Here is a 17,946-nt window from a genome sequence, read left to right on the forward strand (position 1 = left end):
GTAGTGACACTTCCCATAATGCATAGCATTATACATGTCTGCAAGGAGATGTGCTTTGCATTATGGGATGCTAAGGCAAGTGATGTGAAGTTTGTCTGCCTTTGCCATGAGTTTCCCCAGTCCTGAAGATCAGGCACAAGCTTACACTTGGATAAAGGATTAAACTAACATAGAATTTATAGTCTAACCAAGTGGGAGAAAACTTCCAACTGTTAGTTTCATTTAGTAACTTTTCAAAGTAATTACTCCATATTTCAAGGATATCTTTTTTTCTCCAGTTTTCATATCACCTTTATCATCTCTAATTCCTTTTACATCACTCTTTCCTCTATTTTTGAGCTTTTTTCAACAGCCTCCAGAATATTTTGCCACCTGCTTGTTATTTATTTTCTATGTTCTTACCAAAGTCTTCCCATGACTTTTGTTTAGCTAGTTTTACACGGTGTTTAGCTTTCTTGCATTTGTCTCTGTATTCTCTAAGAGCACAAGCTGACTTATTTGCCAGGATTTTACGATATGTTTTCTTCTTTTCCTTCATTGCCTCTTTAACCTCCTGTTTCCACCATGGAGTTCTGATTTTTCTATCCTTTCAGCCTCACTGCATGCCTCTCTGGCTGAATCAGTGTTTTCTTCAGGGCTGGTCACAATGTAAAATGATGGTACAGCATGACATAATATTAAATATCTTTCTTTTTAAACATACAAGTAAATCATCTAACCGATAATCTTTATCAAATCCAAATGCTTCATTTTGTTGTCTGATTCTTCTAACAGCATCATCAAATTCCTGATATGTTCCCTCAAGGGGTGTACAGGATATGATGCTACTACATGAAACACTTACTTCATTACTAACTTCCTGTCTACAACTCTACTCAAAATCAATCCTTTACGTGTCAAGACATTATCAGATCTTATATTTCTATCTTCTAAGGCACTTTTTACTGTATCAATCCACTTATATCTTGGTCTTCCTCTGGGTATTTTTCCTGCCAACCAACAGAGAGCACGTTTTGCTAATCTTTCCTCTCCCATTCTATTCAAGTGATCATACCACCTGAGATTAGCTCTGATTCCTGGATGCTAACAATGTCAAGTTCTTTCCTAATATCCATTTTTAATATGATATTGCCATTGATGCTATCTGTTCACACTCCTAGATTATACCTCCATACTTGAGCATTTCTGGTTGAATATTATCTATTCCCACTGTCTTTCCACATTTCAGGCTTTTGATGGCTTTTTCTCCTTCATGTATGGATATGTATTCCTGATTGCATGCATGTTGAGTGTTTTTCACTACTGTGCTATCACTTATTGTTTCTTTTAGCAATTTTTCGAAGTAATTACAACATACATTAATGATATTAATGATATTGGGGTGCTTAAGGGTCAAAGCTGTATAACTGAGAGGAGACCTCCACATAGCCTTTAAAGGAATGCGGAGAACCGACCAGGGCTTCTGACCTAATGTCCAATCCTCACCTTCTCGTGGTGCACCCTGTTGGGTATCTACTTTGATACTGAACGAACGAGGATGGGCTGGCAATTTGGGATTTAGCCGACCAAATTGTATTCTTATTGGTTAAACCAAAATAAAAAATGATGGTACAACATGACAAAATTTCATGCCGGCTGGGGCGTCGCCCGGTTAAACAAGGCCCCCGTTGTTTTCGCCAGGGAACCAGGGCGAACAGCGAAAAGTCAGCTACTGGAACAAATCTGAAAACAAACCCCAACTCAACATCACCAGAGTTAAAGATCGGTACTATCAATGTAAGAAGCCTGAATGGCAAAGAAATGGAGCTAGCTGAGGAATTAGATAAGTACCAGATCGACATAATAGGGGTGACTGAAACAAAAAAGACCAAAACTGGTGAGATCTTTCTGAGCAATAAATAAAAAATGTTATATTCAGGCAATGACAATCAAGGAAAAGAAGGAGTAGCCATAGTATTCAACACAAAATACGAGGCTAATCTTCTTGAATGGCAGTCAGTCTCAAGTAGAGTAATGTGGGCAAATATGAGAATGGGGAACTGGACAATGAGACTTATTTGTGCCTATGGTCCCACAGAAGGTTCTACTAAGGTAGAAGTGGAGGAATTTTTTGATGCTTTAGAAAAAGCAACTGACACAATGAAAAAGGAAAAGTTGGTCCTTGTTGGGGATCTAAATAGTAGAGTAGGAAATGATTGTGAGACATACAAAAATATTTTGGGAAAATTTGGAGAAAAGAGCAAAGCTAATAATAATGGCAAATATCCGTTGGATTTCTGCTCAGGACATGGACTGGTTATTACTAACACCATGTTCCAACATAAAAATCTGCACAAATTCACATGGAGAGAAGAGGCTAGGAATAAGAAAAGTCTCATTGACTATGTTATTGCTGATAGTGATGTTTTCTCCCTGGTGCAGGACACCAGAGTGTACAGAGGATTTGAAATTGGAAGTGATCACTATTTAGTCTTGAGCAGGATAAAATTGAATTTCATATTGAAAAGAATAACATGTAAGAAAGTTTTAAAGCGAATAAAAGTTGAGCAGCTCTCAGATGTGAACTGTAGACTAAAATACAGAAATATTATTGAAAAGAAAATGAAAGAGTTTGAGAACAGGAATCAAACCTTGGAGATTCAGTGGCAAACTCTGAAGGAAACATTGATTGATTCTGCCAGAGAGGCATGTGGTGAGGTTGTGTGCAAGGATAAAAAAATCAGAACTCCCTGGTGGACACAGGAAGTTAAAGAGGCAGTGAAGGAAAAGAAGAAAGCATATCAAAAGTTCCTGGCAAATAAGGCAGCTGTTACTCTTACAGAATACAGAGACAAATGTAAGAAAGCTAAACAGTGTGTAAAACTAGCTAAACAAAAGTCATGGGAGGACTTTGGCAAGAATATAGAAAATAAATATCAAGATGGTGGCAAAATATTCTGGAGGTTGTTGAAGAAGCTTAGGAATGGAGGAAAGAGTGCTGTAAAAGGAATTAGAGATGATAAAGGTGAAATGAAAACAGGAGAAAAAGATATCCTTGAAGTATGGAGTAATTACTTTGAAAAACTGCTAAATGAAACAAGCAGTGATGACAGCACAGTGATAAAAAACACTGACCAGGCATGCAGTCAGGAATACATATCCATACTTGAAGTAGAAAAAGCCATCAAAGGCTTGAAATGTGGAAAGGCAGCAGGAGTAGATGATATTCGACCAGAAATGCTGAAGTATGGTGGTATAAGAGTCTTACAGTGGCTGCACTGCATAGTTCAGAAAGCCTGGACAGAGGGACGAATTCCCAATGATTGGAGTAGAGCTCTCATAGTACCCATATATAAAAAGGGAAATAAAACTGAATGTGAGAATTACAGAGGTATTTCCCTACTGAGTGTTCCTGGCAAGATCTATGCAAGTATACTTGAGAAACGGTTGAGAAGAATTGTGGAAGAAAAGCTTGGTGAAGAACAAGCTGGATTCAGGCCAAATAGAGGCTGTCAGGATCAGATCTTCACTTTACGACAAATAGTCGAGAAAGCATGGGAATATAACAAAGATCTGTATTTAAGTTTTGTCGATTTGGAAAAGGCATATGACAAGGTGCCAAGAGAGAAGCTATTCAATACGCTGCAGTTATATGGTGTCAATGGGGCATTATATCAAGCAATACTTAGTCTTTATTTGAGTTGTGATTCAGCAGTTAGAATTGAAGGAAGTACAGGAAGATGGTTTAATGTTAAATCTGGTGTGAGACAAGGATGTACATTATCCCCCCTGTTATTCATTATCTATATGGATCACATTATGAAGGAATGTGGTATTAAACCTGACATCAAAATTGGAGATGTTAATGTCAGCTCTTTGCTTTATGCGGATGATGTTATACTTCTAAATAAATCCGCTACAAGTCTGCAAGATTCTCTGACTAAATTGAATAGCTGTTGTAATACATATGGTATGAAGGTCAGCAATAAAAAGACAAAGACAATGAAAATAGGCAGAATCATTGAAAATGTCAACTGTGTTGTGAATGGAGAACCTGTGGAACAAGTAAAACATTTCAACTACTTAGGCACAATTTTTACTGAAGATGGTAAACTAAATATAGAAATAGACAACAGAATCAGCAAAGCTGGTATCGTGGGTAGTCAATTGAATAAATTCATATGGAATAAGAAAGAAATTAGTCGGAACACTAAATTAGCTGTATACAAGACTGTGTTCAAACCAATTTTAACTTATGGATCTGAGAGCTGGGTCAGAAGTAAAACACTTGACCAAAGACTAGAGACCGCAGATATGAGAGTCCTGAGAAAGATTAGAGGCGTGAACAGATGGCATCAATGGCAATATCATATTAAAAATGAGGATATTAGGAAAGAACTTGACATTGTCAGCATCCAGGAATGCGTTAGCAGAGCTAATCTCAGATGGTATGGTCACTTAAATAGAATGGGAGAGGAAAGATTAGCAAAACAAGTGTTCTCTGCCAGGTTGGCAGGAAAACGACCCAGAGGAAGACCAAGATATAGGTGGATTGATACGGTACAAAGTGCCTTAGACGATAGAAATATAAGATCTGATAATGTTGGAGTCTTGACAAGTAACAGACTGATTTGGAGGAAAATTGTAGATAGGAAGTTAGTAATGATGTAATTTTTTCATGTAGTACTGTCATATCCTGTACACCCCTTGAGGGTACATGGCAGGAATTTGATGATGATGATGATTAATGATATCTTTTTTACTAGTTTTCATGTCACCTTTATCATATCTAATTCCTTTTACAGCACTCTTTCCTCCATTTCTGAGCTCTTTCAACAGCCTCCAGAATATTTTGCCACCGTCTTCATGTTCTTACGAAAGTCTTCCCATAAATTTTGTTTAGCTAGTTTTATGCAGTGTTTAGCTTTCTTACATTTGTCTCTGTATTCTCTAAGAGCACAAGCTAACTTATTCGCCTGGAACTTTCAATATGTTTTCTTCTTTTTCTTCACTGCCTCTTTAACTTCCTTTGTCCACCATGGAGTTCTGATTTTTCTATCCTTGGACAAAATCACCACATGCCTCTCTGGCTGAATCAATCAATATTTTCTTCTGGATTTGCCACTGAATCTCCAAGGTTTTGATCCTCTTCTCAACATCTTTCTTTCTTGAAAATGTTTGTGCATTTTTGTCTACAGTTCACATCTGAGAGCTACTCAACATTTATTTGCTTTAAAACTTTCTTATATAAATTTAAAGATACCAAGAAATTATATACTTGGTTTAATCCTTTATTCAAGTGTAAGCAAACAAAGTTTGCACCTGAAATATTTTCAGGACTGGGACAACTCATATAGAAGCTGATGATTTCACATCACTTGTGTTAGTATCCCATAATGCAAAGCACTTATCCTTATGGGTATGTATAATACTATGCATTATGAGAGAGTTCACTACCCAGAACGGTATAACCAAGTGGAAAAACTTCCAATATCTATCTTTAATCCAGAGTATTTTAATAATAAGGTGTGACATCTTTTGGCTACTAATATAAGAAAGTATGACTTTGGCATTACTTCAGCATTAGTATCACCTCTGTGTCTGGCTCCCACTGACGAGACCTCCATAAAGGTTGAAACCAGTCTGTGAAGTCATCAGCTTCTATATAAGAGTTGCCCCAGTCCTGAAAATATTTCCGGTGCAAAATTCAGCAATTACAAAATGATTTGAATAGACTGGAAATCTGGGCAAACGAAAATGGCTGTCAGTTTAATGTTAGTAAGTGTAAAATTATGCACTTTGGTGTGATTAGAGATCCAGCAGCATATTATATTAGTGGGGTTATGCTACAAGAAACTGAAGAGGCAAAGGATCTTGGTGTATTGGTGGATAAGAATTTAAAGTTCAAAGGTCACATAGCAAAAGTTGCAAATACAATTCAGAGGATAATTTCTATGCAGAAGCGAACCTTGACATGTAAGGATAAGGAAATAATTTTGCCTCTTTATAAGACTTTGATAAGACTGCACTTGGATTACATTGCGTAGATTTGGTCTCCTAGGTTTCAAGGGGATAAAGAAGCTGTGGAAAGGGGTGCAAAGAAGAGTTACAAAGATTATATCTGGATTATGGGATTTAGATTATGAGGACAGATTGCGAGTATGTGGTTTACAGACTCTGGTTTAACAGGAGAAAGAGGGGGGTGATATGATAGAAGTCTATAAACTTTTGAATGGGTGTTATAGCATTTCAAATGATGAAATTTTTCGTTATATGGAAGGCAGGGAGAGAACACGGGGGCATCCATGGAAGTTAAGGTTGTACTCGGTCAAGAAAGGGGTAAGAGCTAGGTTTTTCTCTCAGAGAGCAGTGAGTGAGTGGAATAATTTGCCCTTTGGGATAGTGAGTGCATCTAGTGTAAATGCATTTAAGGGAAGGTATGATAGCTGGGTTGGGTAATTTACAGCCTCCCTCGATGAGTCCTTGACTCCCTGGAGATCTCAGATAATAATAATAAAAAAATATTTCTGAGCTCTTTCAACAGTCTCCCTCTTGATATTTATTTTCTGTGTTCTTACCAAAGTCCTCCCATAAATTTTGTTTAGTTAGTTTTACACAGTGTTTAGTTTTCTTACATTTGTCTCTATATTTTCTAAGAGTCCAAGTACTGACGAAACCTCTTTGTTTGCTTATACTTGGATAAAGGATTAAACCAAGTATATAATTTCTTGGTATCTTTACTTTATAATATAACCACGTGGAAAAACTTCCAGTATCTTTCTCTAATCCAGAGTATGTTAATAATAAGGTGTGACACCTTTTGGCTACTTGTATAGGAAATTATGACTTCGGCATGACTTCACCTTTATTGTCACCTCTGTGTCTGGCCTCCAACTGATGAGACCTCAATAAAGGTCAAAAACTGATCAGGGTAGTGACTCTTCTCATAATTCATAGCATTATACATACCCATTAGGATATGTGCTTTGCATTATGGGATACTAAGCTAGTGTTGTGAACAGGGCCATGCCAACCTGAGGGTGCAAGGGGTGCACCGCACCCGGGCAGCATTTTATTTATGTAGCTAATATCTAATTTGGATTATACAATGCAGTATTAGGGACTGCCGATAAAAGTTTGCACCCATGCGGCAAATACCCTTGCCGTACAACTGGTTGTGAAGTCATCTGTTTCTATATATGAGTTGCCCCAGTCCTGAAAATATTTCAATCACAAACTTTGTTTGCTTACAGTTGGATAAAGGATTAAACCAAGTATATAATTTCTTGGTATCTTTAATTTATAGTATAACCAAGTGGAAAAAGTTTCTCACATTTTGTTCTTTTCAGTATGAAATTCAATTTTATCCTACTCAGGACTAAATGGTGATCACTTCCAATTTCAAATTCTCTGTACACTTTAGTGTTCGCATCAGTGAGAAAACATCAGTATCAATCAACAATTACATAGTCAACGAGACTTTTCTTATTCCTTGCCTCTTCTCTCCATGTGAATTTATGCATATTTTTATGTTGGAACATTGTGTTAGTCAGAACAGTCCATGTCCTGAGCAGAGATTCAGAAGGTATTTGCCATTATTATTATTAGCTTTTCTCTTTCTTCAAATTTTTCTAAAATATTTTTGTATGTCTGACAATCATTTCTTACTCTGCTATTTAGATCCCCAGAAAGGACCAACTTTTCCTTTTGGATTGTCAGCTGCTTTCTCTAAAGCCTCAAAAAATTCTTCCACTTCTACCTTAGTAGAACCTTCTGTGGGACCATAGCACAAATAAGTCTCATTGTTCAGTTCCCAATTCGGATATTTGCTCACATCACTCGACTTGATATTGCCTGCCATTCAAGCAGATTAGTCTCATATTTTAAGTTCAATACTATAGCTACACCTTCTTTTCCTGATTGTCATTGCTTGAATATAACGTTTTGTATTTATTGCTGAGAAAAATCTCACCTGATTTTGTCTTTTTTGTTTCAGTCACCCCTATGATGTCCAATGGTATTTATCCAATTCCTCAGCTAACTCTATTTCTTGGCATTCAGACTTCTCATTTTGATAGTGCCGATCTTGAACTCTGGTGATGTTAAGTTGTGGTGCGTTTCAAGATTTGTTCTAGTAGGTGGTTTTTTTTGCTGTTTGCCCTGATTCCCTGGTGAAAACAACAGGGGCATTGTGTAACTGGCATGAAATTCTGTTATGTTGTACCATCATTTTATATTTTGGTTTAAGCCAATAAGAATACAATTTGGTCAGCTAAATCCCAAATTAAATGAAAAATGATAAAGCACCAGGTATAGACAACATTCAAAAAGAACTTTTGGAAAAAAGGGGCGAAAGCATAATAAATTACCCAAGGCAACTATTCAACAACATATTAAAGAAAGGAAATTTACCAACAAAATGGAGAACAGGCAAGATCATACCTATCCACAAAAAAGGAGATGTCAGATCCTGCACTAACTATAGACCTATCACCCTTATAAGCCACTGCTATAAAATATTCATCAGGATTTCTTCAAAACAGAGTTAAACATTCCTATGAAGAACAGTTTGGAAGAAGAGCAAATGGGATTTAGAAATAAGAGAAGTACAATAAATGCAATTTTCACATTAAACAGATTAGCAGATCTTATGAGAGACAAAAATAAAAAACTCTGCTGCTGTTTTATTGACTTCAAACAAGCTTTTGACTCAATAAACAGAAGCAAACTCATTAAAATTTTAGATAACACAGGGTTTGACAAATACCTATTAAATTGTATCAAGAATTAAAAAGTTATATGCAAGGCTGCCCATTGTCACCATATTTATTCAACCTGTACCTGAAAGAAGTAGTAGATGAAGGATTACAGATGTGTGAAGGCATAACTGTAAATAAAAGAAATATAACACATTTAAAGTATGCTGACGACATAGTTATCACTACAGACATCCAAGAAAAATTATAAAATATTCTGACCAAGCTGCATCAAACAAGTAACAAATATGATATGAAAATCAATTTTAATAAAACAAAACTAATGGTAATAGGCATTAAATATCGAATTGCTAAGGCAACCGTGGCCCTACAGAAGTTAAAACCATTGTGGGGAGATAACAGAATAGCAATCACAACCAGACTAAGACTAATTGACACCTTAGTGAATTCTGTCCTCTTGTATGGTTGTGAGGCCTGGACTTTATTGAAGGAAGATGAGAGGAGACTCCTGTCTTTCGAAATGAAAACTTACAGAAGACTTTTGAGAATTCCCTATACCGCTCACGAAACCAATGAAAATATCTGAAAACTGATTGATTCAATAGATGGGAGAAAAAGGGAAAATATTCTGACAGTCATCAGAAGAAGACAGATGAAATGATTCAGACATGTGGAGAGGGCTAATGGCATTCCAAAGCAAGGGTCAGGGGCTCGATTAAAATGGACTGATAACATCAAAAAATTGACAAATTCCTCCCTTTCTCAACTGACATCAAGAACAAGAGACTGAGACTACTGGAGGAGGCCAGCAAAGAGTATCACCTATCAGCCATGAATGACCCAACGGTTCATTTAGGACTACGGGAGAAGAAGAAAGAATGGTAATAGGAAGAAAAAGGGGAGCAATCTAAATGAAAATAGGAAACAATAATATAGAACAAGTAAAGCAACTCAGTTACCTAGTAATTGAGTTGCTTTAACTTAGTGTTCCACAGAAAGTGAATAAGTGTTCTGTGAAAAATTATCAAAATTAATATGAGCCTGGAATGGTTTTAAATGCTGCGACAAATTCAAATATGTTTGAAAATCATGCGCTCCTCACTTTGCTTTGGGATTGTGCCAACACACACTGGCCTTGACTTAGCTGCCTGCGGTTGTCGACACCTCTGAGCGCGAGTAAAGTACGGAGGTATCTATTCTAAGAAACGTGTGGGCACAAGCAAGGTCAATGCGATGCATTGCTGCTCAACATGTGTGTAGTGTGCACTGTAGCAATGCAGCCTGCTGCAGTGATAGTGTGTGCTTAGCTTTACATTGAATACTAGACTGATGATACTCGACTCTAACCAAAGTGTTCTGTCATAGGAAAATTTGAGAAATCTGGTCTAGACTATTTCAAAACCATAAAATACAGAATCGATAATGGATTCTGTATTTTATCTGTATTCTGTTCAGTGGACAGACTACAAAAAATATAGAACAATAACAGATTAAGCAAAGAACTCAGATTAAAGATATATAAAACAGTGATAATTCCCACAGTACTCTATGGCTCAGAATGCTGGATCTTAAGAAAAAAAGAAATGGATAAACTCAATGCTTTTGAATGAAATGCCTAAGAAAAATCAATAGAACAAACTGGACAGAAAGAAAAACAAAAGAGTCAACTAAGCTCGTTTGGACATGTTTCAAGAATGAACCAAGAAAGACTGCCAAACATATTATTAAATGGCAGAATTGAAGGACAGTCCAGCAGAGGAAGACCAAGAAAGAAATGGATTGACAACATTAACGAAAGCACCCACTTAAACTCTCCATAATAGAACTTCATAAAAAGACAGCAGACAGAAATAGCAAAAATTCGTCTTTGAGGAACTCAACTCACCATGAGCGGAAGAGAAGAAGAAGAAATCCCAAATTGCCAACACATCCTCGTTCATTCAGTATCCAGGTAGATATCTAACAGGGTGCACCACGAGAAGTACACACTTGTTTTTCCTTAACGCTAACTAATTGTCCAAGGTAAATATAGTCAGCCAACTCCAACAGATTTTTTGTTAAGTTTGATCTGACTTTGTTCTCAATTTTGTTTTAATTGTGCTAATTTTTAAATGATCATCCCCTCCCTGCTTTCTCTATCGAGGCTTTTTATGTAGCTATCGCTCATGAAAAGTTTTCTCTAAACCTATATTACATTTGTATCATGGTGGGCTAAGGATTTTATAAATTATATATTTTTGGTATTTTTTATTTATTTTTACATCATTCAGAAACCCTACTCTAGAGACAAAGTAGAACTTTTTCAAGCCACTTCAGGCCTCCAGTAAGTGGGGTGGTGGTCTCACACTGTGCAATGAAATTCATCTCCCACCTAAAGACAATTGCAAACATCCATGCTCGTTGGTGGGATTTGAACTTGCAGCTTGTTGGTTGGAGAGTGGTATGCAAACCAAACAGGCTGGCAGACAACTCTGTGGCAGAAAATTAAACCCTCGTTTCCTCCATGACAGGTGGGGGACATCAGCCATCTCCTCTGCACTCCAAATATCCAGACAGTGAACTCGTCCTTGTGGTTGAGCCCACTATTTACACAACTCAAACCAGCTTCTTTTCTCCAGTTCCACTGATTAAGCTGGGCAGGAGTGTTGAAGTATTTGTCATTAGCAGCACTCACTTAACACAGATAATCCATCTGCCTACTAGAATACCAAACAGTCCTCACCATTCTGCTAACATCCTTGACATCTTAACAATCTTCTCCTTCCATATACACTGTGTGGATGGCAGTTCTCTTGATAATGCATACCACAACCTCTTCAAACTTTCCTTCACTATGAAACAGTTCTTTAGCCTCCATAGCTCAGTTAGTTTTAACAATGTCCTTTGGTCATAAAGACTTGACTTTGAATCCCATTTGGGATGGGAAGAACCTTTATCAGGATTTTTCAACTGAAGGCGAGTTAGCTGGTTTCATATGGAGTGGTAGGGTCTTTCCCTCTAGGAAATCGCATTTTTCATTTTGCAAAACAGGTGAAGCAATCATTAGAACACACACAACTAACAGACATAATACACTGGCCTTGTAGCATGAGTTGTTTCAGTTGGTATTAATTTACAACACAGAATATAAGAAAATAATTACTATTTATTTAACTTATTTGCTAATATTTCACTGGTATTGTATCCAACAACTTCAGAGTACAAACACAGTTTGTCACAGTACACGAAATCACAATTTGGTATAAGAGTGGGACTAGTTTGAAAAAAATTGTAATGGCCAGTGCAAGAAACTAAAGTCCTAATTGGCACCATCTATTGTTGAAAAGAAAGAGAGAGAGAGAAAAAGTATCAATTTGATCTTAAAATAACTGTCTTCCAGATCTTTGGTGAATTGATACAGCCATACTTGTTGAGGTTTGGAGAATGTTTTAAAACTGTTGCTGATTCCAAAAACAATCTGACTTATAATGACTTCTGTGTAGCACTTTTGTTTTCTTCCATCTGATCCTGTGTGAAGGACTATTCAAGGTATATGGTCTGCAAGTCCTGACTTGCCATAACGATAGTGGTGAATGTATTTTTTATATTCTCCAAGGCTGGCAGATGTCAACAGTTCTTCCTGTTCATAGTAAGTCAGGTCACAAGTACAGGGAACTTCAAATACTCCTGGATGTGATAAAGGAGAAAGTTTGTCCTTAGGTAAACGGATGAGGTTGCCAATTTGACATATGGTTTAAATGTAGTAGGAGCTGATATTTATTAAACACACTAGATATCTTTTTGGATGTGCCCTGAATGTATGGAATGGTAATAGTTTTGTTGTTATCTTGTGTATTAGGTAATGGAGAGGATTTCCAGAGAAAATTTAATATTTTTTTTTTTTTAAGTGTGATGCAAGTAAGTGAGCTCAATAGTAAGAGCATTGTCATTGGAACAGATAGCTCTGGGTCTGTGAGTGAATGTTTTTAGGATTCCATATGATATCATTTTTTGTTTTATATTTTTATTTACTTTTTATATAATCTGGAAACCTTGCTCTAAAGACCAAACATGGAACTTTTTTGAGGCTTCATGCTTTCAGTAAGTGGAACAGAAGTCTCAGAAGTCTCATGTACAGGGGAGAGCAGATACACTAATCACTCAGCCAACCAAGCTGGCAATTGATGACTCCTTCCTCATGTATTTACTACAGTTATCTCTTGTAGACATTAAGTTTCTACCTCTTCTTCAGGTATTTCCATGGACGTTGTGCTGCTGAACTGGCCACTATTATTCCTCCGCTCTTTTCCAAAACTGTCAGAGCAACAGCATTTGCTAGTCATTGCTCTTTTACCATCCAAATTCAGGGAATCAAATTCTCTTCCTTTTTCATTCAGTCTACCCCTGTTCTTTGGAACAGTCTCCCTAACTTCTATCTTCCACAAAGACCTACAACCTTCAGCAAACCTTTTTGTTTGAAAAAAAAAAAGAAAGCCTCAACAGATTCCTTCTTTCTTCTTAGCCTCTTTCAGATTATTTAGCAAACCTTTCACCATAACAAACTATTCATTTGGTTTTTACAAGTTTGCTGTAGCAAGAGTTAACTAAGCATATGATCTGAAAAACAAACTGTATCTTTAGTAGAAAATTTGCATAATTTCCCAGTCTCAAACAGAAACAAACAAAAAAGTGAGAAATTAAAATAGCATTTATTTACTGTTATAGTAGTAAGGTGGTATTGGTTATGCATTATTATTCAAATTGTTAAAAGACGCTGTGCACTTTAAATCTTAAAATTTTTGGTCCCATAATTCACTTAGCTGTAAATGAGTTCTGTCTCTCTTTCTCAAAACCAAAAAGACATCTTAGGACAAGTTTTAATGAAAACTTGTCCTAAGTTAACTAAGCATATGATCTGAAAAACAAACTGTATCTTTAGTAGAAAATTTGCATAATTTCCCAGTCTCAAACAGAAACAAACAAAAAAGTGAGAAATTAAAATAGCATTTATTTACTGTTATAGTAGTAAGGTGGTATTGGTTATGCATTATTATTCAAATTGTTAAAAGACGCTGTGCACTTTAAATCTTAAAATTTTTGGTCCCATAATTCACTTAGCTGTAAATGAGTTCTGTCTCTCTTTCTCAAAACCAAAAAGACATCTTAGGACAAGTTTTAATGAAAACATTATTTGAAGAAAGTTACAAAAGAGGAGTTGTATATTTTGAATAGCCACATCGTTGATTGAAACGTATAGCTTCTGGTGATTTATTTTTAAAGAATACAATGAGAAAGAATGTATTAACATTAGAATTTGTTTGTTTTATTATCACTTTATAGCTATTTGTTGTATATATTCAATTTTCAATACTTTTTCTTGATTTTTGAAATTGCATTCCTGTAATATTTATTTCGAATTTCAGAACCTTGTTTGGTGTATAGTTGGTGTGACTTTTGCCATCATTGCGAGCCTAGGTATGTGTAGTTCTGATCCACCATCTCCACCTAGCAGTAGTGCTGCTATCACTACATATGCACCATATACACACAGTTTGAAACAGGTAAAGATGCATTTTATATAATTTGAAAGGAATATTTATTTGAAAAATGTTTAATCAGATATTATTGGTAATTATGTGAGCACTTCTTCTATTTCTTTATCAATTTCTGCTTTAGTTTCTATGAATTGTTCATTCAAAATTAAAAACTTTTCACTGTATTTGTGTTATGCAATCCCCTTATGAACTTGTACATTTTGTTTTTCTCTAATATCCCCTCTCTTGGGTTACTTAAGAATTAAAGCTAAATAACTAGGAGGAGACATCCACATAGCCTGTAAGGAATGCAGAGAACTGAGAGCATTTCTGACCCAGTATCCATTCCTCACCTTATTGTAGTGTGCCCCATTATTAAGTGTCTGGATACTTGCATACTGAACAATGAAGGTGGGCTAACAGTTTTGGACTTAGCTAACCAAATTGTATTCTCCTTTGAATTAAACTGCAAAGATGATGGTATAACATGATGAAATTTCATTCCAGCAGAAGCATTGTCCAGTTAAACAAGGCCCATGTTGTTTTCTTCAGGGAACCTGGGTGAAGATTAAAAAGTCGGCTGTTAGAACAAACTTACCATCATCAGAATTGAAGGATGGGCAGAATCAACATGAGAAGCACTGGAAAAGATGTGGAACTGGCAGAAATTAGACAAGCATCAGTATGTCAACATAATTGGTTATTGAAACTAAGAAGAATAATGCAGATGATACACTGCTAAATATTAATTATAAGGTATTATATTCTGGCAATAATGAACTTGAAGATGAACTTCTTGCATGGGGAGCAATTTCAAGCACACTGATTGGACAAATTAAAAAATGAGATTGAGTAATAAATCTTATTTGTACTGTGATGTTGATCCTACAGAAGGTTCTAAGGAAGAATTAGAGGCATTTTTCAACTTAATCCTTTTATCTTTGTCAGCTGCCTTATCTTTGATAAGGCAGCTGACAAAGATAAAAGGATTAAGTAGAACCCAATGGTAGAACTGGGACCATCACCACTCTGTCTAATCACATTTTAATTCTGCTAACCCTGACAATGAATCCACTATTCACCCAGTGAGCTAGGATAAATCAGAGAACATTTTTAGCTGCTTTGATGAGCTCCAAAGAAGAATTGTTAATTCGGTTATTGTTCTTAATCTAGTCCACCTTAATACAAACTTAAGGGATTGCACAACTTCTTTGATTGTTATTCTTCAGCCATCCAACTTTAGCATATGCAAGATCATATCCATGAGATTGTGCTTATCAATGCTGCAGGATTCAGAATGCCTTCAAATGTCAGCAATCCATTTGTAACTTGATATTATAGCAGTGTTCTCTAGTAATGTATATTTTGTATTTCTCTTTTTTTTTTCATATCCATGTTATGTACCCGATGAAGTCTTTCTTGCAAGGCAAAACTAGTTGTGCTTTCAAAATAAAGTTTTTCTATTTATTTCTGAGTAAATCTGTTGCATCCATGCAGTTATCCTAGTGGCTGTGAGCTTCGCAACCACATGCCTGGGGAAGGAGTGTCCTAGGTTCAATTCCCGTCGGAGGCGTGAGGAGCTGAACGATCTTTCTCAGCCATAGCCAAGTTAGCTGGACGTGGACAGCAGGGTTTTCCCCCCAATTTATTCTGGGGTTTTTCATTCTGCAAATAGGCAAACTGGACCCGTGAACACACAGGATACAGCCATAGAACATAGCACGGAAGGCAACGAAGGATGAAAGGAAATCATTCCATTCCAAATCTGTTGCATCAGTTATACACACAGTGATCTCACAATGATATGATCATTCAAATGAAAGAATCTTCAATGAACTGATCCTTAAATGGTTAATGTGTTGGCTGACTTCTTGCAGAGCACCATGTAATTGTAACTTGAGTTATCTGACCAGTAAATTGCTGTCACTGTGGTTGGATGATTAAGGGATTACTGTGTGTGTGTGTGTGTGTGTGTGTGTGTGTGTGTGTGTGTGTGTGTGTGTGTGTGTGTGTGTGTGTGTGTGTTGCTCTGTATAATACCTCATGTCTTCTTCTCCTCTTTCACTGTTAAGCATAAATGATTGTAGTGCCTCTGTTTTCAAAGACCATCCTGCCTTTTCCTTGGTTTTCATATAATATTTTATGTATGCAATTTATAATTGTGTTTTGAACAGCTTTTCTCTTGGCACCTTATCACATGCCTTTTCCAGATCTGTAAACTTAAATGCAGGTTCATCTTATATTCCCATGTTTTCTCAACTATTGTGTGTCATAAAGTATAAAATCTTATCTTAGCAATCTTCTATTTGGCCTCTACTTAGCTACCTACCTAGGATCTCCTTGTAAATCTTTTCTTACCCAATACTGTAGGACTATTCAAACACTGTATGGGAAACAATTTTTTCATGTTTCAAAACAAATATTGGGAACAAAAAGAAAGACTTGTAATGGTCCCTTCCCCTTTCTCCAGCCTTGGCCTACCTGTTTATGGAAAATTTCAAAACTAATGTATTAAAAAAACTATCAGAAGAAACTAAAAGTTTGGTTACTTTACATCAGTGATATTTTCATCATTTGGTCGGGAATGGTGGATGAACTGATTGCTTTCAAAGATTATCTGAACAACTTGCATCCCAATATAAAATTTACTCTTGAACTAGAACAGCACAACAATTTACCTTTCTTTGAGATTCTTGTTGAAGTAAATGATAATTAAAACTCTGCAAGACACGGTATATAATATATCATGCATGTCAATTAAAAGGAATGAAGAACTTCACTACCTGAAACATAATCTTGCACTTAATGGTTTTGAACCCAAGATGATCAGAAAAATTTTTAATACATCTCCTGCAACTGTCTTACTTAAACAAGATTTCAAGAATGCAGCCTTACATGAAGAAAGTTACAGACAAAGTGGCTGCATTGCTCTGTGAGTACAACATAAAAGTGACTTTTTACTTTTACAAACAATATCAAGATTCTTACATCCACCAAAATGTCCACATCACCCCATTAAAAAAAACCAGGTGTCCATGAGATTCATTGCTCTTGTGATGTAATATATTTTGTCTTCTGTCTATATCTATCTATCTTACTTCCTTACTTAGTATTACTTCTTCCCCCCCCCCCCCTTTCTTCTACTGCTAGATAGACCTCGTTTTTAAGATCTATCTGGCATGGAAATCCCTGAGCAATCGTACACAAATCAATTAAGAAATTTATTTAAATTCCAACTGCGCCACTTAATTGATCTAATTTATGTTAACAGTCAGGGCAAGAAGAAGACAAAATGTAATCTTACACTTCTACACAAATATCCAAAATTGCAAGTCGTGGTTCGCTGCTATAATTTACTCCCACAGGTTCGTTAATTATTTTCGGGATAGTGCATTGGCTTAGGAATTAGAATCAGGCAATTGTAAAAACAAAATATATTTATTTTGACTTCAAAGACATGATACAAAGCATAGAAAGAATGATTAAATACTAACTTAAACAAAATGCACCATATATCACACATTCACTCACTATCTGAACATCATAGATTATAACACTTTTACTAGCAAAATTACTCAATCTTACTTATCACAGAATATCTTCTATGGGACAAATATAACTCATAAGCATACACAATTGTTATAAGAACATTATCACAGTTAATTCTCTTCCATTACATTTGCTTCTTAATTAAGGCTAATTCAGATATTGTATCAAGCATCCCGAGAATCAGACAA

The 17,946-nt window shown here is 36.1% G+C and overlaps 1 protein-coding gene across 2 annotated transcripts in view; it reads left to right on the top strand.

Moving 5' to 3' along the window:
* Positions 1 to 17,946, top strand: part of LOC150106402 (solute carrier family 49 member A3-like) — a 137,049-nt gene that overhangs the window by 58,981 nt on the left and 60,122 nt on the right. For both annotated transcript variants that reach the window (XM_090392423.1, XM_090392424.1), the window contains exon 5: positions 14,099 to 14,236. In XM_090392423.1, the coding sequence (XP_090248549.1) occupies positions 14,099 to 14,236 (138 nt within the window). The remainder of the gene's footprint in view (positions 1 to 14,098; positions 14,237 to 17,946) is intronic.

This window comes from Typopeltis vanoorti, chromosome 5 (genome assembly GCF_054136105.1).
Source record: "Typopeltis vanoorti isolate ZY-2024b chromosome 5, IOZ_Tvanoo_1.0, whole genome shotgun sequence".
In the NCBI taxonomy this organism is placed as follows: Eukaryota; Metazoa; Arthropoda; class Arachnida; order Uropygi; family Thelyphonidae; genus Typopeltis; species Typopeltis vanoorti.